The 22,935-nt window shown below is 45.6% G+C and overlaps 2 protein-coding genes across 3 annotated transcripts in view; both read right to left on the bottom strand.

Annotated features, from left to right (window-relative positions):
* The window catches only part of LOC118936595 (ras-related protein Rab-8B), a 33,373-nt gene extending 29,582 nt beyond the window's left edge, over positions 1 to 3,791 (bottom strand). Inside the window, exon 1 of the mRNA XM_036963210.1 lies at positions 3,516 to 3,791. Coding sequence (XP_036819105.1) covers positions 3,516 to 3,639 — 124 coding nt within the window. The 5' untranslated portion in view covers positions 3,640 to 3,791. The remainder of the gene's footprint in view (positions 1 to 3,515) is intronic.
* Positions 3,792 to 4,282: 491 nt separating this feature from the next.
* LOC118944396 (isocitrate dehydrogenase [NAD] subunit alpha, mitochondrial) lies at positions 4,283 to 20,964 on the bottom strand. Of its 2 annotated transcripts, none has more exons than XM_036963208.1 (11): positions 20,839 to 20,964; positions 20,422 to 20,475; positions 20,170 to 20,253; positions 19,903 to 20,017; positions 16,569 to 16,756; positions 9,391 to 9,524; positions 8,893 to 8,995; positions 6,168 to 6,232; positions 5,863 to 5,947; positions 5,299 to 5,451; positions 4,283 to 4,927 (listed from the first exon to the last, which is right to left on the bottom strand). In XM_036963208.1, the coding sequence occupies exons 1-11, from the start codon at positions 20,863 to 20,865 to the stop codon at positions 4,844 to 4,846; spliced, it is 1,092 nt and encodes a 363-aa protein (XP_036819103.1). In that variant the 5' UTR covers positions 20,866 to 20,964; the 3' UTR covers positions 4,283 to 4,843. The 2 variants fall into 2 exon arrangements, with proteins under 2 accessions (XP_036819103.1, XP_036819104.1); XM_036963209.1 differs by having other exon boundaries at positions 20,440 to 20,475; positions 20,839 to 20,953.
* Positions 20,965 to 22,935: the final 1,971 nt, after the last annotated feature.

Genomic DNA, 22,935 nt, shown 5'->3' with positions numbered 1-22,935 from the left:
CATGTTGTTGTTTCTATTCAACAGAGTCTCAGAGCTCCATGTTGTTGTTGTTTCTATTCAACAGAGTCTCAAAGCTCCATGTTGTTGTTGTTTCTATTCAACAGAGTCCCAAAGCTCCATGTTGTTGTTTATATTCAACAGAGTCTCAAAGCTCCATGTTGTTGTTTCTATTCAACAGAGTCTCAGAGCTCCATGTTGTTGTTTCTATTCAACAGAGTCTCAGAGCTCCATGTTGTTGTTTCTATTCAACAGAGTCTCAGAGCTCCATGTTGTTTCTATTCAACAGAGTCTCAGAGCTCCATGTTGTTGTTTCTATTCAACAGAGTCTCAGAGCTCCATGTTGTTGTTTCTATTCAACAGAGTCTCAGAGCTCCATGTTGTTGTTGTTTCTATTCAACAGAGTCTCAGAGCTCCATGTTGTTGTTTCTATTCAACAGAGTCTCAAAGCTCCATGTTGTTGTTTCTATTCAACAGAGTCTCAGAGCTCCATGTTGTTGTTTCTATTCAACAGAGTCTCAGAGCTCCATGTTGTTGTTTCTATTCAACAGAGTCTCAGAGCTCCATGTTGTTGTTGTTTCTATTCAACAGAGTCTCAGAGCTCCATGTTGTTGTTGTTTCTATTCAACAGAGTCTCAGAGCTCCATGTTGTTGTTTCTATTCAACAGAGTCTCAAAGCTCCATGTTGTTGTTGTTTCTATTCAACAGAGTCCCAAAGCTCCATGTTGTTGTTTCTATTCAACAGAGTCTCAGAGCTCCATGTTGTTGTTTCTATTCAACAGAGTCTCAGAGCTCCATGTTGTTGTTTCTATTCAACAGAGTCTCAGAGCTCCATGTTGTTGTTGTTTCTATTCAACAGAGTCTCAGAGCTCCATGTTGTTGTTTCTATTCAACAGAGTCTCAGAGCTCCATGTTGTTGTTGTTTCTATTCAACAGAGTCTCAGAGCTCCATGTTGTTGTTGTTTCTATTCAACAGAGTCTCAGAGCTCCATGTTGTTGTTGTTTATATTCAACAGAGTCTCAGAGCTCCATGTTGTTGTTTCTATTCAACAGAGTCTCAAAGCTCCATGTTGTTGTTTCTATTCAACAGAGTCCCAGGGTGAGCCTTAGAGCAGAACCCAGGCTTGCGTCCCAAATGGCCTACACAGTGCACTACTTTTGACCAGAGCCATACGATACTCCAGTCAGAGGTAGTGCACTATAAAAGGGAATAGGGAGTGATTTGGGACGAACTCCCCAGTCTGAAGTAATGAACACCTTCCTGGTATTCTATTCTACTCACAGGAATGACCTCAGCGCTGGTAACATTCACTTCATTAACGACGAGAGTGAGACCATACTACTGCTGCTTTTTTGTCTTCTGTTGGCCTAGTTCACAAACAATACAGACTAACGTTTTGAGGAACGACGACCGATGAGGATCAGTTGTTTGGGAGTAATGGTGACTTCGTTTTCAAGACAGAGTAGAAAGTGATGTCGAAGGTTCAGAAAAGTGATGTTCCACACTTACAGGGGTTTGTGTGTGTGTGTGTGTGTTGCACATGGGGATGTGTGAAACCTACTCCTCAGTCTGAAGTGTCTCCACTTGTGCCAGAGAATAGCTCGCTTTTTGCGTGGCGCCGAACAGTAAGACGCTTCCCAAGTTCTCGCCAGGTATGGGCCGAATTGGGAGAAAGTGGTACTCGCTTAGCAAGCAGCATGTGTCCTTTACGTGTATGTGTGTGTGTGTGTGTGTGTCTGTGTGTGTCTGTGTCTGTGTGTGTGTGTGTCTGTGTGTGTGTGTCCCATGTACACTCAGTTTATTTACGAAGGTGGAAAAGTATAAAATGTGTGCTCTCTCTGAACCTGTGTGTCATAAACAGAACCTGGGTGCTTTTCCAATTGATCATCGTTGAGATTGAGAAGTACACATACGATGAAAACGCCACCCACCCAAAAGGTAACTGAAAGTCAAGGAGCAGTGAAGGGGGTTTCCTAATTTCACACTCAAACTGAAAGTCCGTCATGTCAAAATAAGATTTCTAATAACACAAGAAACCCCCCCCCCCCCCGCCCCCTCAACATCGCCATAGTGATCTGTCTCTCTATGGAGAAATACATCTGGTAAATCCACCTATAGTCAAACTACTCCTGAGGTAAAAATACATACATCACCTCTAGTTTAGGGTCCATTTACACCCCCAGAACACAGACACGTCTAAAACCATGGACATGTAGCACAGACAATAACTCCAGGTAACTGGCAAAATAAAGAAACCGCCAACATAAAGTGTGTTTATAGGGGCGTTGGGTCACCACCAGTCAGAACAGCTTCAATTCACCTCCTCATAGATTCTACAAGTGTCTGGAACTCTCTATTGGAGGGATGAGACACTGTTCTATTGGAGGGATGAGACACCATTCTATTGGAGGGATGAGACACCGTTCTATTGGAGGGATGAGACACCGTTCTATTGGAGGGATGAGACACCGTTCTATTGGAGGGATGAGGCACCATTCTATTGGAGGGATGAGGCACCATTCTATTGGAGGGATGAGACACCGTTCTATTGGAGGGATGAGGCACCATTCTATTGGAGGGATGAGGCACCGTTCTATTGGAGGGATGAGACACCATTCTATTGGAGGGATGAGACACCATTCTATTGGAGGGATGAGGCACCATTCTATTGGAGGGATGAGACACCGTAATATTGGAGGGATGAGACACCATTCTATTGGAGGGATGAGACACCATTCTATTGGAGGGATGAGGCACCGTTCTTCAACGAGAAATTACATAATTTGGTGTTTTGTTGATGGTGGTGGAAAACGCTGGTCTCAGTCACCACTCCAGAATCTCCCGTAAGTGTTCAATTGGGTTGAGATTTGGTGACTGAGACGGCCATGGCCTATGGTTTTACATCATTTTCATGCTCATATAACCATTCAGTGACCACTCCAGCCCTATGGGGGCATAGCCATGGTAGCCAAAATAATGGCCTGCCCAGCATTTTCATACATGACCCAACGCATGATGGATAGTTAATTGATTAACTCAGGAACCACACCTGTGTTTCAATATACTTTGTATCCCTCATTTACTCAAGTGTTTCCATTATTTTGGCAGTTACCGGTATAATGTTATGTTCTTTGTCTGATAAAACAAAGCCCTGGTCAGGAATACTGTCAGTGCCATTCATGAGCCCCCCCTTACAGCTGACAATCAAAAGGTCTGACAGCCAACAGGTCACAAATATGAGCCCATGAAAATAGATGACAGCTTAGCTCACAAATACAGAGTTAGCAGGGTGATACAACCAGGCCTACAGTATAAAACATAAGAGACAATTCAATGTAATAAAACCATTTACTATATCTGAATTGGCACAAGATGATGCTTCTAGGCCCGTTTCCTGTCGCGAATTCGTCCCACTATCTGTCAACAGCATACAGTAGATTTGTCATATGTAATGTAGCATTTTCAGCAGCATGCCGTTGTTCAAAAAACCCACTCAATTGTAGAAAGAGAAACGGACCTATTGTTGATATGAAGGTAGTGTTGAACGCATCTTCGCTGAATCTGAAGAGGAGACATGTCTTGCCGACACCGCTGTCCCCGATGAGAAGCAATTTAAAAAGGTAATCATAGGTTTTCGCCATCTCTCCACCCTCGCTTCTTTCTTCCCGAAATCTGATATAAATGTCTGGACCGTAGCAAACAGTTTGTAGCTGCTATTCGCTGCTGGCTACACCTCTTCGTTACACTAAGTAACCGTACAGTAACAGTACAGGGGGAAACGAGAAGGCGTTAGTTTAATGACGTCACACAGAATAGGCGGAACAGAAGATAGGACGGAAGCGTGGTAGTCACTGGTTACCACAGCCACAAACTCATTATTTATAAACACTAGACTATTTCTCAAATGTTTCTAAAAAAAATCTGATTTTAAACCTAGCCCACACTACAAACCTTATTCTTAACCCTAAATTAAAAGACCAAACAGCTACTTTTTTTTATTCATAATTTTTTTATAAAAGCCTATTTTGTCTGTGGCGACGAGCGACAACCGGAAGCATCCTCTCATCTGGGTTGCCAGATTGGTAGTAATACTGTAACAATGAGGACGCAGACTGAAATCAGCTGACAAATGTAGGTAAAAGTTACCCTGCCATAAACACAAATGGCTGAGAGAATGAGAATAAGAGAATAAGTAATCCAATCCCGGTTAAAAATGAATCCAACTATTGGAACAACAATACACTGTACCTGTTAACAGGAAGAATGAGACAGCAGGCTTTAAAGTCATGTAATCAAGTTTTTATGTATGGATCTCGAAACAGAAAAGAGAGACATGACATGAGACGCTGGTACAATACAATCCATTCATGCACAGGAACCCGACTGGTAACAATAAATAGAGTACATTGAAGCTGTTAGCATTACATTAACCATTAAAAAAATAAAACTAGCAACGATCAGAACCACTGCCGGACAACACAGGTGGAGTGCCACGTAGTATAGAGGCAAGTGTAACTTTGGGGAAGTTTGCCCCATGAAATGATCACGTGAGTAAAATTGTGCTTAAATACACCTTAAGAGTGAATACCCATCGATGTAGGGCGCGTTCCAGGTGGTGATTTATTTCAGTCACACTGCACAAATTATTTAATTTCTATTTCTAGAAAACCTGGAGAATTGTCCATTCTCAGGAACCTACATCAATATAATAATATAGTAATCTAAGATATGCAGCTGCATCGTAACTGCGGTACTGACAACCTGGAACGCCCCCCAGAGTCTTTAGGAGTTCAAAGCAGCGGCTGAATTATTATGAAGTCTTCAGAAAATCAACAGTCGTCGTTTTCAGTCCATGTCTCGCACTCTACGGCAGATCTCCTCTGTAAACTCTGAGCACTTCGACTTCCCACCAAGGTCCCCGGTCAACACCTGGGAGAGGATAGAAAAACAGCCCAATTAATTCATTTTTTTTGCATACAATGACCAACTGAACAAAAATCTGTTATGTTCGATCTACAGAAGAAAAAAAATCTATACGAGCATTGGCAACCGGAAGGAGGTGTGGTGTCCAGGGGAGACAACATATTGTAAACCAACTAGCCAGACATCCACCATATAAATCTGGCATCAGAGAAGAAGAAGAGCAGACTGAGCGGTCCTCCAAGAACAAGGAAGTACCACTACTTCTCCCCCCCCAGCCGGGGCACCTCCACTTTCCAAATGTATTCCCGGCACCGATATGCAAGAGCCACAATAGTCACTATTGGGGGTAATAATGTTGTAATTTTTTTTAAAGCCACCTTCTTGTCTCTGATGGTGTCGAAACAGGCGGTCTCGATCTTCTTGCCGTAGTCGTGCATGCCCATGTGACGCAGCATCATCACAGCACTGAGCAGCAGAGCCGTAGGGTTGGCCATGTCCAGACCGGCTATGTCGGGGGCCGTCCCATGGACCTAGATACCACAGGGGGTAGAGGGGACAATGTTAAAACCGTGCTTCTACACCTGCATTGCTTGCTGTTTGGTGTTTTAGGCTGGGTTTCTGTACAGCACTTTGAGATATCAGCTGATGTACGAAGGGCTATATAAATACATTTGATTTGGTTTAAAAGGTCTACTACTCTCAACACTGGAACAAGCTTCCGCACATCCATTAGAAATGGACAACTTATTGAAATATGACGTCTCGTATTAAAAATGGTTTTGTTGAAAAGGGTGGGAAGTCAACAAAACACAAACATGTTTAGTTATTATCTATTGCACAATAGACTTTACAGGACAAGAAGCCTTGCGTTTTATCAAAACAGTTGAGACACGAGTAGCTAAACATATTATAAAAACAGCCAAGTAAAGAGCGAGACAAACCGATTCAAAAATGGCGACTCCATTGGCACCAATGTTTCCACTGGGAGTGACTCCCAGACCACCAATAAGTCCAGCACACAGATCACTGCAATACATGACACACGCCTCTATCTGTAGTAGCAGCCTCAGCCTTTAGTTAGCAGAATCATCTAGTCACATTAGCGCAACACATGAAAGACAGTATTAGGCCCAATAAGACCAAACTCTGCTAAGCTATTTAATGTTTGAATTAATAGCTTAAAACAAATTGCATTCAATAGCGATGAATTAATATAGATACATGCAAATAGTAAATAGTAACTGACCTGAGAATGTCACCATACAGGTTGGGCATCACCAGGACGTCAAACTGGGTGGGGTCTTGCACCATCTGAAACATTCACCATGACAACCCTGATTAAGCCCCGTTTCCATCTTCCGCTCCAACAAGAGAACCCGATTACGCCCCGTTTCCATCAAGAAAGAGAACCAGATTAAGCCCCGTTTCCATCCCCAACAAGAGAACCAGATTAAGCCCCGTTTCCATCCCCAACAAGAGAATCCGATTACGCCCCGTTTCCATCTCCAACAAGAGAACCAGATTAAGCCCCGTTTCCATCCCCAACAAGAGAACCAGATTAAGCCCCGTTTCCATCCCCAACAAGAGAACCAGATTAAGCCCCGTTTCCATCCCCAACAATAAAACCAGATTAAGCCCCGTTTCCATCCCCAACAATAAAACCAGATTAAGCCCCGTTTCCATCCCCAACAAGAGAACCAGATTAAGCCCCGTTTCCATCCCCAACAAGAGAACCCGATTAAGCCCCGTTTCCATCCCCAACAAGAGAACCAGATTAAGCCCCGTTTCCATCCCCAACAAGAGAACCAGATTAAGCCCCGTTTCCATCCCCAACAAGAGAACCAGATTAAGCCCCGTTTCCATCCCCAACAAGAGAACCCGATTAAGCCCCGTTTCCATCCCCAACAAGAGAACCAGATTAAGCCCCGTTTCCATCTCCAACAAGAGAACCAGATTAAGCCCCGTTTCCATCCCCAACAAGAGAACCAGATTAAGCCCCGTTTCCATCCCCAACAAGAGAACCAGATTAAGCCCCATTTCCATCCCCAACAAGAGAACCAGATTAAGCCCCGTTTCCATCTCCAACAAGAGAACCAGATTAAGTCCCGTTTCCATCTCCAACAAGAGAACCAGATTAAGTCCCGTTTCCATCTCCAACAAGAGAACCAGATTAAGTCCCGTTTCCATCCCCAACAAGAGAACCAGATTAAGTCCCGTTTCCATCCCCAACAAGAGAACCAGATTACGCCCCGTTTCCATCCCCAACAAGAGAACCAGATTAAGTCCCGTTTCCATCTCCAACAAGAGAACCAGATTAAGTCCCGTTTCCATCTCCAACAATAAAACCTGATTAAGTCCCGTTTCCATCTCCAACAAGAGAACCAGATTAAGTCCCGTTTCCATCTCCAACAAGAGAACCAGATTAAGCCCCGTTTCCATCCCCAACAAGAGAACCAGATTAAGCCCCGTTTCCATCTCCAACAAGAGAACCAGATTAAGCCCCGTTTCCATCCCCAACAAGAGAATCCGATTAAGTCCCGTTTCCATCTCCAACAAGAGAACCCGATTAAGTCCCGTTTCCATCTCCAACAAGAGAACCCGATTAAGCCCCATGTTTCCATCTCCAACCAGAGAACCCGATTAAGCCCCATGTTTCCATCTCCAACCAGAGAACCCGATTAAGCCCCGTTTCCATCTCCAACAAGAGAACCCGATTAAGCCCCATGTTTCCATCTCCAACCAAAGAACCCGATTAAGCCCCATGTTTCCATCTCCAACCAGAGAACCCGATTAAGCCCCATGTTTCCATCTCCAACCAGAGAACCCGATTAAGCCCCATGTTTCCATCTCCAACCAGAGAACCCGATTAAGCCCCATGTTTCCATCTCCAACCAGAGAACCCGATTAAGCCCCATGTTTCCATCTCCAACCAGAGAACCCGATTACGCCCCACGTTTCCATCTCCAACCAGAGAACCCGATTAAGCCCCACGTTTCCATCTCCAACCAGAGAACCCAATTACGCCCCACGTTTCCATCTCCAACCAGAGAACCCGATTAAGCCCCACGTTTCCATCTCCAACCAGAGAACCCGATTACGCCCCACGTTTCCATCTCCAACCAGAGAACCCGATTAAGCCCCACGTTTCCATCTCCAACCAGAGAACCCGATTACGCCCCACGTTTCCATCTCCAACCAGAGAACCCGATTAAGCCCCATGAATCCATCTCCAACCAGAGAACCCGATTAAGCCCCATGAATCCATCTCCAACAAGAGAACCCGATTACGCCCCACGTTTCCATCTCCAACAAGAGAACCCGATTACGCCCCACGTTTCCATCTCCAACAAGAGAACCCGATTACGCCCCACGTTTCCATCTCCAACAAGAGAACCCGATTACGCCCCACGTTTCCATCTCCAACAAGAGAACCCGATTACGCCCCACGTTTCCATCTCCAACAAGAGAACCCGATTACGCCCCACGTTTCCATCTCCAACAAGAGAACCCGATTACGCCCCACGTTTCCATCTCCAACCAGAGAACCCGATTACGCCCCATGTTTCCATCTCCAACAAGAGAACCCGATTAAGCCCCACGTTTCCATCTCCAACAAGAGAACCTGATTAAGCCCCACGTTTCCATCTCCAACAAGAGAACCTGATTAAGCCCCACGTTTCCATCTCCAACATGAGAACCCGATTAAGTCTAATTTCTACCTTCTGCTTCCGGGTCATCTGCTAGGTCTGCGCCAACGGAATGATGCAATATCGAACTTCCACTCCCGTCGGCATGGTCAAATCTCTGCATCCGCACGGTCCCCTTTCAAAAGGGAGGTGCGCGGAAACACGCAGACGGGAGCGGCCTTTCGATTGACGCGGTAGTTGTAAAAATCAGGCTTTTAGACGGAGAATGTGATACGCATCAAAACAGCGTCACGTAGGAAGGATAGTGTAAAGGAGGGCACATACGTTGAGACACACGGTGTCCAGGTACATCTCAGTAAACTTGACGTCCTTGAAGTTCTCAGCCACCTCTCTGCATTTCCTCAGGAACAGCCCATCCGACATCCTCCTGGTCACATCCAAACACACCGGGCACGTTAATAAGTTTAATGCCTGAATATTGGTGCCATTCGATGTGCTCGTTCTGATATTTTATTCATTTCTTTAATATATTTTTTTAATATGTGTGCGTATCATTTGTGCTGCTAGGTGTTACTGCACTGTTGGAACAAATAAGCATTTCTCTGCACCTGCGATAACATCTGTTAAATATGTTGTACTTAGCATTCTTATCATTCTTATCATTCTGTTTTGACTTGTAATTGACCCATGGTGATCATACATTTAGTCGACATTTGCTTCTCATTTTTATTTTATGATCCACAACGGCACAATAAAAACATTTAAAAAGTACAATTTGTAAGATTCCACCGTCCGTTTGATTCTGGAGCTGGAGAGACTTACATGATGTTGGCTTTGTGAACGGCCGTGACGCTGTTCCTTTGGTTGTTTCTGGCGTACTCGAAGGCGTACTCGGCGATACGTCGACTGGCGTCTTCCGTGATGAGTTTGATGCTCTGAACTACGCCGTCAACGATCTACAAGAGAAGAAGACAATCACCGTAGCCTAAATCAAACAATAGAGGACTTAATTACATCATACAGAATACAATATCTAAATGTCCTACTTTGGTCAAAATGGTTTTGGAGGGACGGTAACAACTGGGAAAGACAACTGAGCTACTTTTTTAAAAAACAATTGAACTGGAACAATGAAACTGGAAGAGAAGACGTATGAAAAGGTATTCATAACATCACCGTGAGTGGAAGAACTAGAAGTACTCTCAGCCTGAGGTGACAACTACAAACAATAGGATTTCACCGTAAAGGAAGTGACATCAAGAAATTCCAGATGTGCCATCTTAATTTGACCAGTTTCCCCCAGCAGGAAAGTAATCCTGCAGCAACAGGAAATGATTATGTGGATTATTATTTTAAAATTTACATTTTTTCTAAGGGTATATAATTTTTTTTATTTGGGCAAATCAAGTCTGAAATTGGAAATGTCAAACTTTGGAAGCCTTTTTAAACATTGAATACACTACAAGTTAGCAGTACCTGCAAAACATTATGCGACAGAGTGATCAAATTAAGACAGCAGATATGTAGGAATAACATATAAAACCTTTTAGTTGAAAAAAAAAACTAAGTGAACAAAGAAGGAGAACTGGAGAGAGAAGTTGATGAACATACACTACCCGTTCAAACGTGTGGGGTCTCTTAGAAATGTCCTTGTTTTCCATGAAAACATACACGATGGGACGGCAGGGTAGCCTAGTGGTTAGAGTGGAGGGGTGGCAGGTAGACTAGGGGTTAGAGTGGAGGGGTGGTAGGTAGTCTAGTGGTTAGAGTGGAGGGGTGGTAGGTAGTCTAGGGGTTAGAGTGGAGGGGTGGTAGGTAGTCTAGTGGTTAGAGTGGAGGGGTGGTAGGTAGTCTAGTGGTTAGAGTGGAGGGGTGGTAGGTAGTCTAGTGGTTAGAGTGGAGGGGTGGTAGGTAGTCTAGTGGTTAGAGTGGAGGGGTGGCAGGTAGTCTAGTGGTTAGAGTGGAGGGGTGGCAGGTAGACTAGGGGTTAGAGTGGAGGGGTGGTAGGTAGTCTAGTGGTTAGAGTGGAGGGGTGGCAGGTAGTCTAGTGGTTAGAGTGGAGGGGTGGTAGGTAGTCTAGTGGTTAGAGTGGAGGGGTGGCAGGTAGTCTAGTGGTTAGAGTGGAGGGGTGGTAGGTAGTCTAGTGGTTAGAGTGGAGGGGTGGTAGGTAGTCTAGTGGTTAGAGTGGAGGGGTGGTAGGTAGTCTAGTGGTTAGAGTGGAGGGGTGGTAGGTAGTCTAGTGGGTAGAGTGGGGGGGTGGTAGGTAGACTAGTGGTTAGAGTGGAGGGGTGGAGGGGTGGCAGGTAGTCTAGTGGTTAGAGTGGAGGGGTGGTAGGTAGTCTAGTGGTTAGAGTGGAGGGGTGGAGGGGTGGCAGGTAGTCTAGTGGTTAGAGTGGAGGGGTGGTAGGTAGTCTAGTGGGTAGAGTGGGGGGGTGGTAGGTAGACTAGTGGTTAGAGTGGAGGGGTGGCAGGTAGTCTAGTGGTTAGAGTGGAGGGGTGGTAGGTAGTCTAGTGGTTAGAGTGGAGGGGTGGTAGGTAGACTAGTGGTTAGAGTGGAGGGGTGGCAGGTAGTCTAGTGGTTAGAGTGGAGGGGTGGTAGGTAGTCTAGTGGTTAGAGTGGAGGGGTGGTAGGTAGTCTAGTGGTTAGAGTGGAGGGGTGGTAGGTAGTCTAGTGGTTAGAGTGGAGGGGTGGTAGGTAGTCTAGTGGTTAGAGTGGAGGGGTGGTAGGTAGTCTAGTGGTTAGAGTGGAGGGGTGGTAGGTAGTCTAGTGGGTAGAGTGGGGGGGTGGTAGGTAGACTAGTGGTTAGAGTGGAGGGGTGGCAGGTAGTCTAGTGGTTAGAGTGGAGGGGTGGTAGGTAGTCTAGTGGTTAGAGTGGAGGGGTGGTAGGTAGACTAGTGGTTAGAGTGGAGGGGTGGAGGGGTGGCAGGTAGTCTAGTGGTTAGAGTGGAGGGGTGGCAGGTAGTCTAGTGGTTAGAGTGGAGGGGTGGTAGGTAGTCTAGTGGTTAGAGTGGAGGGGTGGTAGGTAGTCTAGTGGTTAGAGTGGAGGGGTGGTAGGTAGTCTAGTGGTTAGAGTGGAGGGGTGGTAGGTAGTCTAGTGGTTAGAGTGGAGGGGTGGTAGGTAGTCTAGTGGTTAGAGTGGAGGGGTGGTAGGTAGTCTAGTGGTTAGAGTGGAGGGGTGGTAGGTAGACTAGTGGTTAGAGTGGTTAGAGTGGAGGGGTGGCAGGTAGTCTAGTGGTTAGAGTGGAGGGGTGGTAGGTAGTCTAGTGGTTAGAGTGGAGGGGTGGTAGGTAGTCTAGTGGGTAGAGTGGAGGGGTGGTAGGTAGACTAGTGGTTAGAGTGGTTAGAGTGGAGGGGTGGCAGGTAGTCTAGTGGTTAGAGTGGAGGGGTGGTAGGTAGTCTAGTGGTTAGAGTGGAGGGGTGGTAGGTAGTCTAGTGGGTAGAGTGGAGGGGTGGTAGGTAGACTAGTGGTTAGAGTGGAGGGGTGGAGGGGTGGCAGGTAGTCTAGTGGTTAGAGTGGAGGGGTGGTATGTAGTCTAGTGGTTAGAGTGGAGGGGTGGTAGGTAGCCTAGTGGTTAGAGTGGAGGGGTGGCAGGTAGACTAGTGGTTAGAGTGGAGGGGTGGTAGGTAGTCTAGTGGTTAGAGTGGAGGGGTGGTAGGTAGTCTAGTGGTTAGAGTGGAGGGGTGGTAGGTAGTCTAGTGGTTAGAGTGGAGGGGTGGTAGGTAGTCTAGTGGTTAGAGTGGAGGGGTGGTAGGTAGACTAGTGGTTAGAGTGGTTAGAGTGGAGGGGTGGCAGGTAGTCTAGTGGTTAGAGTGGAGGGGTGGTAGGTAGTCTAGTGGTTAGAGTGGAGGGGTGGTAGGTAGTCTAGTGGGTAGAGTGGAGGGGTGGTAGGTAGACTAGTGGTTAGAGTGGTTAGAGTGGAGGGGTGGCAGGTAGTCTAGTGGTTAGAGTGGAGGGGTGGTAGGTAGTCTAGTGGTTAGAGTGGAGGGGTGGTAGGTAGTCTAGTGGGTAGAGTGGAGGGGTGGTAGGTAGACTAGTGGTTAGAGTGGAGGGGTGGCAGGTAGTCTAGTGGTTAGAGTGGAGGGGTGGTATGTAGTCTAGTGGTTAGAGTGGAGGGGTGGTAGGTAGCCTAGTGGTTAGAGTGGAGGGGTGGCAGGTAGACTAGTGGTTAGAGTGGAGGGGTGGTAGGTAGTCTAGTGGTTAGAGTGGAGGGACGGCAGGTAGCCTAGTGGTTAGAGTGGAGGGACGGCAGGGTAGCCTAGTGATTAGAGTGGAGGGGCGGCATTGTAGCCTAGTGGTTAGAGTGGAGGGGCGGCAGGGTAGCCTAGTGGTTAGAGTGGAGGGGCGGCAGGGTAGCCTAGTGGTTAGAGTGTTGGACTAGTAACCGAAACATTGCAAGATCGAATTCCCGAGCTGACAAGGTAAAAAATCTGTCATTCTGCCCCTGAACAAGGCAGTTAACCCAGGTTCCTAGGCCTTCATTGATAATAAGTATTTGTTTTTAACCAGTTAGAGCTCTAGGGGCGCTATTTCATTTTTGGATAAAAAACGTTCCCGTTTTAAGCGCGATATTTTGTCACGAAAAGATGCTCGACTATGCATATTCTTGACAGTTTTGGAAAGAAAACACTCTGAAGTTTCAGAATCTGCAAAGATTTTGTCTGTAAGTGCCCCAGAACTCATTCTACAGGCGAAACCAAGATGATGCATCACCCAGGAATTAGCAGAATTTCTGAAGCTCTGTTTTCCATTCTCTCCTTATATGGCTGTGATTGCGCAACGAATGAGCCTACACTTTCTGTCGTTCGCCCAAGGTCTTAGCAGCATTGTGACGTATTTGTAGGCATATCATTGGAAGATTGGCCATAAGAGACTACATTTTCCAGAGGTCCGCCCGGTGTCCTTTGTCTAAATTTGTGCGTAATCTTCAGGTGCAGGCATTTTCTCCTGGGATTCAGGAGAGAAACCATGTTTCCAAGAACGATGTATCAATGAAGAGATATGTGAAAAACACCTTGAGGATTGATTCTAAACAACGTCTGCCATGTTTTCAGTCGATATTATGGAGTTAATTTGGAAAAAAGTTTGCGTTTTGAGGACTGAATTTATGGATTTTTTTTGGTAGCCAAATGTGATGTATAAAACGGAGCTATTTCTAATACACAAGGAATCTTTTTGGAAAAACTGAGCATCTGCTATCTAACTGAGAGTATCCTCATTGAAAACATCAGAAGTTCTTCAAAGGTAAATGATTTTATTTGAAGGCTTTTATGTTTTTGTTAATGTTGCGTGCTGGATGCTAACGCTAATGCTAACGCTAAATGCTAACGCGAAATGCTAACTCTAGCTAGCTACTTTTACACAAATGATTGTTTTCCTATGGTTGAGAAGCATATTTTGAAAATCTGAGATGACAGTGTTGTTTACAAAAGGCTAAGCTTGAGAGATGGCATATTTATTTCATTTCATTTGCGATTTTCATAAATAGTTAACGTTGTGTTATGCTAATGAGCTTGCTGATAGATTTACACAATCCTGGATACAGGGGTTTTTTCATAGCTAAACGTGACGCAGAAAACGGAGCGATTTGTCCTAAACAAATAATCTTTCAGGAAAAACTGAACATTTGCTATCTGAGAGTCTCCTCAATGAAAACATCTGAAGTTCTTCAAAGGTAAATGATTTTTTTGAATGCTTTTCTGTTTTTTTGTGTAAATGTTGCCAGCTGAATGCTAATGCTAAATGCTACGTTAGCCATCAATACTGTTACACAAATGATTGTTTTGCAATGGTTGAGAAGCATATTTTGAAAATCTGAGATGACAGTGTTGTTAACAAAAGGCTAAGCTTGAGAGCTAGCATATTTATTTCATTTGATTTGCGATTTTCATGAATAGTTAACGTTGCGTTATGGTAATGAGCTTGAGTCTGTATTCACGAACCCGGATCCGGGATGGGGAGATCAGAAAGGTTAACTGACTTGCCTCGTTAAATAAAAGGTTAAATAAATACATACATTCAAAATAAAAATGAAATGAGTTACAAAATGTGGAAATATAGTCAAGTTGACAAGGTTATAAATAATGATTTTTAATTGAAATAATAATAATTGTGTCCTTCAAACGTTGCTTTTGTCAAAGAATCCTCCATGTTCAGCATTTACAGCCTTTGCAGATCTTTGGCATTCTCGTTGTCAATCTGTTGAGGTAATCTGAAGAGATTTCACCCCATGCTTCCTGAAGCACCTCCCACAAGTTGGATTGGCTTGTTGGGCACTTCTTACGTACCATACGGTCAAGATGCTCCCACAACAGCTCAATAGGGTTGAGATCCGGTGACTGTGCTGGCCACTCCATTATAGACAGAATACCAGCTGACTGCTTCTTCCCTAAATAGTTCTTACATAGTTTGGAGTTGTGCTTTGGGTCATTGTCCTGTTGTAGGAGGAAATAGCTTTCTTTAAACCCCCCCCCCCCCCCCCCCACAACAAAAAAATCCATTGTTATTTCTGGTTATTTTTAGCTGGCTAACTCATTGATTCTGTTTTGTAGCGTTCCCCTCTGGTCAGTAGGAGGGATCAGCCAATTAAAATTATTATCCTGAACAAACATTCGAGGTAGCTACTGCTCCCTGGTCTATTCCTCTGTAGTCAGTGTTAGCTGTAGCTACTGCTCCCTGGTCTATTCCTCTGTAGTCAGTGTTAGCTGTAGCTACTGCTCCCTGGTCTATTCCTCCGTAGTCAGTGTTAGCTGTAGCTACTGCTCCCTGGTCTATTCCTCTGTAGTCAGTGTTAGCTGTAGCTACTGCTCCCTGGTCTATTCCTCTGTAGTCAGTGTTAGCTGTAGCTACTGCTCCCTGGTCTATTCCTCTGTAGTCAGTGTTAGCTGTAGCTACTGCTCCCTGGTCTATTCCTCTGTAGTCAGTGTTAGCTGTAGCTACTGCTCCCTGGTCTATTCCTCTGTAGTCAGTGTTAGCTGTAGCTACTGCTCCCTGGTCTATTCCTCTGTAGTCAGTGTTAGCTGTAGCTACTGCTCCCTGGTCTATTCCTCTGTAGTCAGTGTTAGCTGTAGCTACTGCTCCCTGGTCTATTCCTCTGTAGTCAGTGTTAGCTGTAGCTACTGCTCCCTGGTCTATTCCTCTGTAGTCAGTGTTAGCTGTAGCTACTGCTCCCTGGTCTAGTCCTCTGTAGTCAGTGTTAGCTGTAGCTACTGCTCCCTGGTCTATTCCTCTGTAGTCAGTGTTAGCTGTAGCTACTGCTCCCTGGTCTATTCCTCTGTAGTCAGTGTTAGCTGTAGCTACTGCTCCCTGGTCTATTCCTCTGTAGTCAGTGTTAGCTGTAGCTACTGCTCCCTGGTCTATTCCTCTGTAGTCAGTGTTAGCTGTAGCTACTGCTCCCCGGTCTATTCCTCTGTAGTCAGTGTTAGCTGTAGCTACTGCTCCCTGGTCTATTCCTCTGTAGTCAGTGTTAGCTGTAGCTACTGCTCCCTGGTCTATTCCTCTGTAGTCAGTGTTAGCTGTAGCTACTGCTCCCTGGTCTATTCCTCTGTAGTCAGTGTTAGCTGTAGCTACTGCTCCCTGGTCTATTCCTCTGTAGTCAGTGTTAGCTGTAGCTACTGCTCCCTGGTCTAGTCCTCTGTAGTCAGTGTTAGCTGTAGCTACTGCTCCCTGGTCTATTCCTCTGTAGTCAGTGTTAGCTGTAGCTACTGCTCCCTGGTCTATTCCTCTGTAGCCAGTGTTAGCTGTAGCTACTGCTCCCTGGTCTATTCCTCTGTAGTCAGTGTTAGCTGTAGCTACTGCTCCCTGGTCTATTCCTCTGTAGTCAGTGTTAGCTGTAGCTACTGCTCCCTGGTCTATTCCTCTGTAGTCAGTGTTAGCTGTGGGCATTTTACAGATTCAGTTTGAAATCCACACATTTGGAAAAAAACAAAAAACTGGTTTCACTCACAACTTTGTCCCATTTCTCTCCTACTGAACGTGACCGTGGTAACCATAGCGACTTACTATGTGCTCGATTCCGCTGTACTCCCCCTCAGTGTTCTCTCTGATGGTGACCAGGTCCACGTCGGTGTAGGGGGTCTTGTAGCCCTCGATGGACACGCAGGGACGCACGTTGGCGTACAGGTCAAAGGTCTTCCTGAGGAGCAGGTTCATGGAGGGGTGGCCGGCTGCGATGGGGGTCTTCAGGGGGCCTACACACAGAGGGGGAGGTTAAAAGACCAACGCAGACCTTTTTTTTTATCTCAATATCAAATCATTTCTGGATAACAACGGAAAACCTTATTGTGATCATTTAAAAGGTAACCAAAATAGCTTCTTCGCAAAGAGCAATTTCTCAGGACTGTCTGGGATTGGTCGGAGTGGTGAGGGGAAAACTGAAAACTAGCTGTTATTGGCAGAGGTCACCAGGCAGACTAAACTCCATCCCATCATAACATCACCAGAAAGACTAAACTCCATCCCATCATAACATTTCAGGTGATGTCACCAGGCAGACTAAACTCCATCCCATCATAACATCACCAGGCAGACTAAACTCCAGCCCACCATAACATCACCAGGCAGACTAAACTCCATCCCATCATAACGTCACCAGGCAGACCAAACTCCCCCCCCATCATAACATTGCAGGTGATGTCATCAGACAGACTAAACTCCATCCCATCATAACATCACCAGGCAGACTAAACTCCATCCCATCATAACATCACCAGGCAGACTAAACTCCACCCCACCATAACATTCCAGGTGATGTCACCAAGCAGACTAAACTCCATCCCATCATAACATCACCAGGCAGACTAAACTCCACCCCACCATAACATTCCAGGTGATGTCACCAAGCAGACTAAACTCCATCCCATCATAACATCACCAGGCAGACCAAACCCCCCCCCATCATAACATTGCAGGTGATGTCACCAGGCAGACTAAACCCCCCCCCATCATAACATCACCAGACAGACTAAACTCCACCCCATCATAACATCACCAGGCAGACTAAACTTCACCCCATCATAACATCACCAGACAGACTAAACTCCATCCCATCATTACCAGACAGACTAAACTCCATCCCATCATAACATCACCAGGCAGACTAAACTCCATCCCATCATAACATCACCAGGCAGACTAAACTTCACCCCATCATAACATCACCAGACAGACTAAACTCCATCCCATCATCACCAGACAGACTAAACTCCATCCCATCATCACCAGACAGACTAAACTCCACCCCATCATAACATTGCAGGTGGTCTTTTCAAACAGCTCTTACTCTAAAAGGACATTATCCTCATTTTCAAAACACCACAGTGTTGGTCAAACCTCCGTGTGGAAATATATATATATAAAAAACACAGAAGTCTAATTTTTGACAGCACTGGGCCTTTAAAACACCAGTTTACTGTTCATTAGGAACCAAATGGAATTAAACAGACAAACAGTGAAAGACTATGTACAGGCAGAAAAAAATACTTTCCCCAATATTCCAACGCAAAACGTTTTCTGTTTGCGTCTACTGAATACGGGGATGTACTGGAGCATAGACATGTTGACCTCTAGACGGGCTTCCACACCAGTCGCCTGACCTCTAGACGGGCTTCCACACCAGCCGCCTGACCTCTAGACGGGCTTCCACACCAGCCGCCTGACCTCTAGACGGGCTTCCACACCAGCCGCCTGACCTCTAGACGGGCTTCCACACCAGCCGCCTGACCTCTAGACGGGCTTCCACACCAGCCGCCTGACCTCTAGACGGGCTTCCACACCAGCCGCCTGACCTCTAGACGGGCTTCCACACCAGCCGCCTGACCTCTAGACGGGCTTCCACACCAGCCGCCTGACCTCTAGACGGGCTTCCACACCAGTCGCCTGACCTCTAGACGGGCTTCCTGCATCGTTTACCCACCAATCATGTTACCACTACATCTCTCTCATCAAGGCCGTGTCCCATTCAATCCCTACTATTCCCCATGAGCCCTACAGGCTACTATCCCCTATAAACCCTACATACTATCCCCTGCATACCATCCCCTATATACTCTGCATACCATCCCCTATATATACTCTGCATACCATCCCCTATAACCCCTGCATACCATCCCCTATAACCCCTGCATACCATCCCCTATAACCCCTGCATAACATCCCCTATAACCCCTGCATAACATCCCCTATAACCCCTGCATACCATCCCCTATAAACCCTGCATACCATCCCCTATAAACCCTCCATACCATCCCCTATAAACCCTCCATACCATCCCCTATAAACCCTCCATACCATCCCCTATAAACCCTCCATACCATCCCCTATAAACCCTCCATACCATCCCCTATAAACCCTCCATACCATCCCCTATAAACCCTCCATACCATCCCCTATAAACCCTCCATACCATCCCCTATAAACCCTCCATACCATCCCCTATAAACCCTCCATACCATCCCCTATAAACCCTCCATACCATCCCCTATAAACCCTCCATACCATCCCCTATAAACCCTCCATACCATCCCCTATAAACCCTCCATACCATCCCCTATAAACCCTCCATACCATCCCCTATAAACCCTCCATACCATCCCCTATAAACCCTCCATACCATCCCCTATAAACCCTCCATATCATCCCCTATAAACCCTCCATACCATCCCCTATAAACCCTCCATATCATCCCCTATAAACCCTCCATACCATCCCCTATAAACCCTCCATACCATCCCCTATAAACCCTCCATACCATCCCCTATAAACCCTCCATACCATCCCCTATAAACCCTCCATATCATCCCCTATAAACCCTCCATATCATCCCCTATAAACCCTCCATATCATCCCCTATAAACCCTCCATACCATCCCCTATAAACCCTCCATACCATCCCCTATAAACCCTCCATACCATCCCCTATAAACCCTCCATACCATCCCCTACATACTATCCCCTGCATACTATCCCCTACATACTATCCCCTACATTCTATCCCCTGCATACTACCCCCTGCATACTACCCCCTGCATACTACCCCCTGCATACTATCCCCTACGAACCCTGCATACTACCCCCTACATACTATCCCCTATGAACCCTGCATACTACCCCCCACACACTACCCCCTATGAACCCCTGCATACTACCCCCTATGAACCCCTGCATACTATCCCCTATGAACCCTGCATACTACCCCCTAACCCCTACATACTACCCCCTATGATGCCGCCTGCATGACGTTCTTTATTCCAGCTGACTTCAGTACACTATGTCCATCATGACCATGCAGGTAGCTACTACCATAGATTTCCATAGGATCTCTGTAACTGCTACCTACCTTTTAACCCGATCAGGGTCCTGTCCATAGACTCCTTACAGTCTGGAGGGATCATCCATCTACCTCCTGGGCCCTGGATAGCGGTCACATTCCTCTCCTCCCACTGGATGGGAACCTAACGGGTGGTAAGAGAGAGGACACAGAATGGTACAGGAAGGACTGGGGCTCAATGTGCTGTCCATCTTTCCATGCCAATGGCATGTTCTGCTGTTAACCCTACAATGTGCTGTGTGTGTGTGAGAGAGTTTGATAGCTTTTCCAGCATACCTTAGCAGACTCGAAAATCTTCATGACAGCCACGGATATTTCTGGACCGATTCCATCCCCAGGAATTAACGTAACCGTTTGCAGCTGTAAAGAGAACACAACCCGCTTTTAAATCTGTTTTTAGAGGGATTACATATTAGCACTAAACACACTGGATCATGAATTACATCATTTCAGACTTTTTGTCAACGAGGGAGAAGTTCATAAAAAAAAACAGGTGTAGACTTGTCTATTTGTCAGTCCTTGACTTACCCCCCTTCTGAAACATACCGTCGGTCTCTTTGCCGCCCCCACGACGTGAGAGAGCTGGAGGAGGACAATAAACGGAAGGTTAAATTACTACCGCGCAGATAACGTATCACAACAACATCCACACACACTATCTCTAGTCGAGTGTGATTGAATCAGAAAACATATTGACAAACACGAAATGTGACTTGTCAAGCATTAGGCGGATAAAAAAGCGGTTGGTTAATAGCATAGCTCGCTACGGTAGTAGCAGGACAAGGACACACGCACAGTAAAAAGGCCTCACAGAAAACCCATGGAAACAACATTATACAACCGACAAAGTCATCCGAACACGAACTTACATCACCCAAACATAAATCCAATACGTGGCCAAGTTACATTCGATTATCTTTACGCTGACAAACGGCATTTTCTTACCATTGACCTCCACACGTTGCTAGCCATAGTCCTGTGTTAATGTGGTCCTGCACCCGCTCTGCCGTTAACGGGACTTCCGGGGTGGGAAACGATGACGTAGCCACCTGCGTGAAAAAAACGTACCATAAGCACCGTATCTAATGTCTGTTTATCTTAATACTACAGCGTGAAACAAATCCGTGATGTATTATTTTATTGAAATGCTTTCATGTTGAACATTACTGTTTTTGATCGACATAATATGTCTACTTTGCAGTGGTGTAAAGTATTTAAGTAAAAATACTTTAAATAATAGTTTTGGATCGTTTTTTCGGTATCTGTACTTACCTATTTATATTTTTTCCAGGACAGGAAAATGGTCCAATTCACACACTTATCAAGAGAACATCCCTGGTCCATCCCTACTGCCTCTGATCTGGAGGACTCACTAAACAGAGAACATCCCTGGTCATCCCTACTGCCTCTGATCTGGAGGACTCACTAAACAGAGAACATCCCTGGTCATCCCTACTGCCTCTGATCTGGAGGACTCACTAAACAGAGAACATCCCTGGTCATCCCTACTGCCTCTGATCTGGTGGACTCACTAAACAGAGAACATCCCTGGTCATCCCTACTGGCCTCTGATCTGGAGGACTCACTAAACAGAGAACATCCCTGGTCATCCCTACTGCCTCTGATCTGGAGGACTCACTAAACAGAGAACATCCCTGGTCATCCCTACTAGCCTCTGATCTGGAGGACTCACTAAACAGAGAACATCCCTGGTCATCCCTACTAGCCTCTGATCTGGAGGACTCACTAAACAGAGAACATCCCTGGTCATCCCTACTAGCCTCTGATCTGGAGGACTCACTAAACAGAGAACATCCCTGGTCATCCCTACTGCCTCTGATCTGGAGGACTCACTAAACAGAGAACATCCCTGGTCATCACTACTGCCTCTGATCTGGAGGACTCACTAAACAGAGAACATCCCTGGTCATCCCTACTAGCCTCTGATCTGGAGGACTCACTAAACAGAGAACATCCCTGGTCATCCCTACTAGCCTCTGATCTGGAGGACTCACTAAACACAAATGCTTTGTTTGTAAATTATGGTCGGAGTGTTGGAGTGTGCCCTTGGCTATCCCCTGGTTTGCTTAATTTATTTTTATTTTCATGATTTATACTTTTACTTTTGATACATAAGTATATTTTAGCCATTACATTTACTTTTAATACTTAAGTATATTTAAAAACAAATACATTGAGACTTTTACTCAAATAGTATTTTACTGGGTGACTTTTACTTGAGTCATTTTCTTTTAAGATATTTTAACTTTTACTAGAAGTATGACGTTTGGTTCCACCCCTTCTACTTTGTTGTACAACTCAACTATGTACTTTATAGTTGAGTGTCAAACTCATTCCAGAGGGCCGAGTGTCTGCGGGTTTTCGCTCCTCCCTTGTGTTTGATTGATGAATTAATGTCCCTAATTAGTTAGGAACTCCCCTCACCTGGTTGTCTAGGTCTTCATTTAAAGGAACAACTAATGAAACCAGCAGACACTAGGCCCCTCAAACTCAACTCTGGACATGGAAGCCAGATCCACTGCGGGTTTTTTTTAAACCCCTAATCAGGGACGGATTTAGACCTTAGACACCAGGCGGGTACAATTAATTATCAGGTAGAACAGAAAACCAGCAGGCTCATAGGACAGGGTTTTCCCAACTCAGTCCTGGGATCCCACCTGGATGCATTGACTACACAATCAACGCTGGGTCATTTGAATCAGCTGTGTAGTGCTAAAGCAACAACCAAAACGTGCCCCCAGGGGGCCCAGGACGGACTTTGGGAAACCCTGTAGAGGGGTAAGAGTGGAATGAGTTTGACACCACTGATACACCCTCCATTCTACAGTACATATGTCCACCACCAGATGGCAGGCTTCCCTTCTCTTTGTTCACCACGCTAGCTTCATCTGTTGAGAAACAAATTCAGACTATGGATCTAACCTATTATTAAAGGACTACAGATTCATACCTTTATGGGTATAACCTATTGTTATAGGACTACAGATTCATACCTTTATGGATCTAACCTATTATTAAAGG

This window comes from Oncorhynchus mykiss, chromosome 26, assembly GCF_013265735.2.
Source record: "Oncorhynchus mykiss isolate Arlee chromosome 26, USDA_OmykA_1.1, whole genome shotgun sequence".
Classification (NCBI taxonomy): Eukaryota; Metazoa; Chordata; class Actinopteri; order Salmoniformes; family Salmonidae; genus Oncorhynchus; species Oncorhynchus mykiss.
The sequence above is the reverse complement of the archived record's forward strand: the minus strand, read 5'-3'. Positions and strand labels throughout refer to the sequence as shown.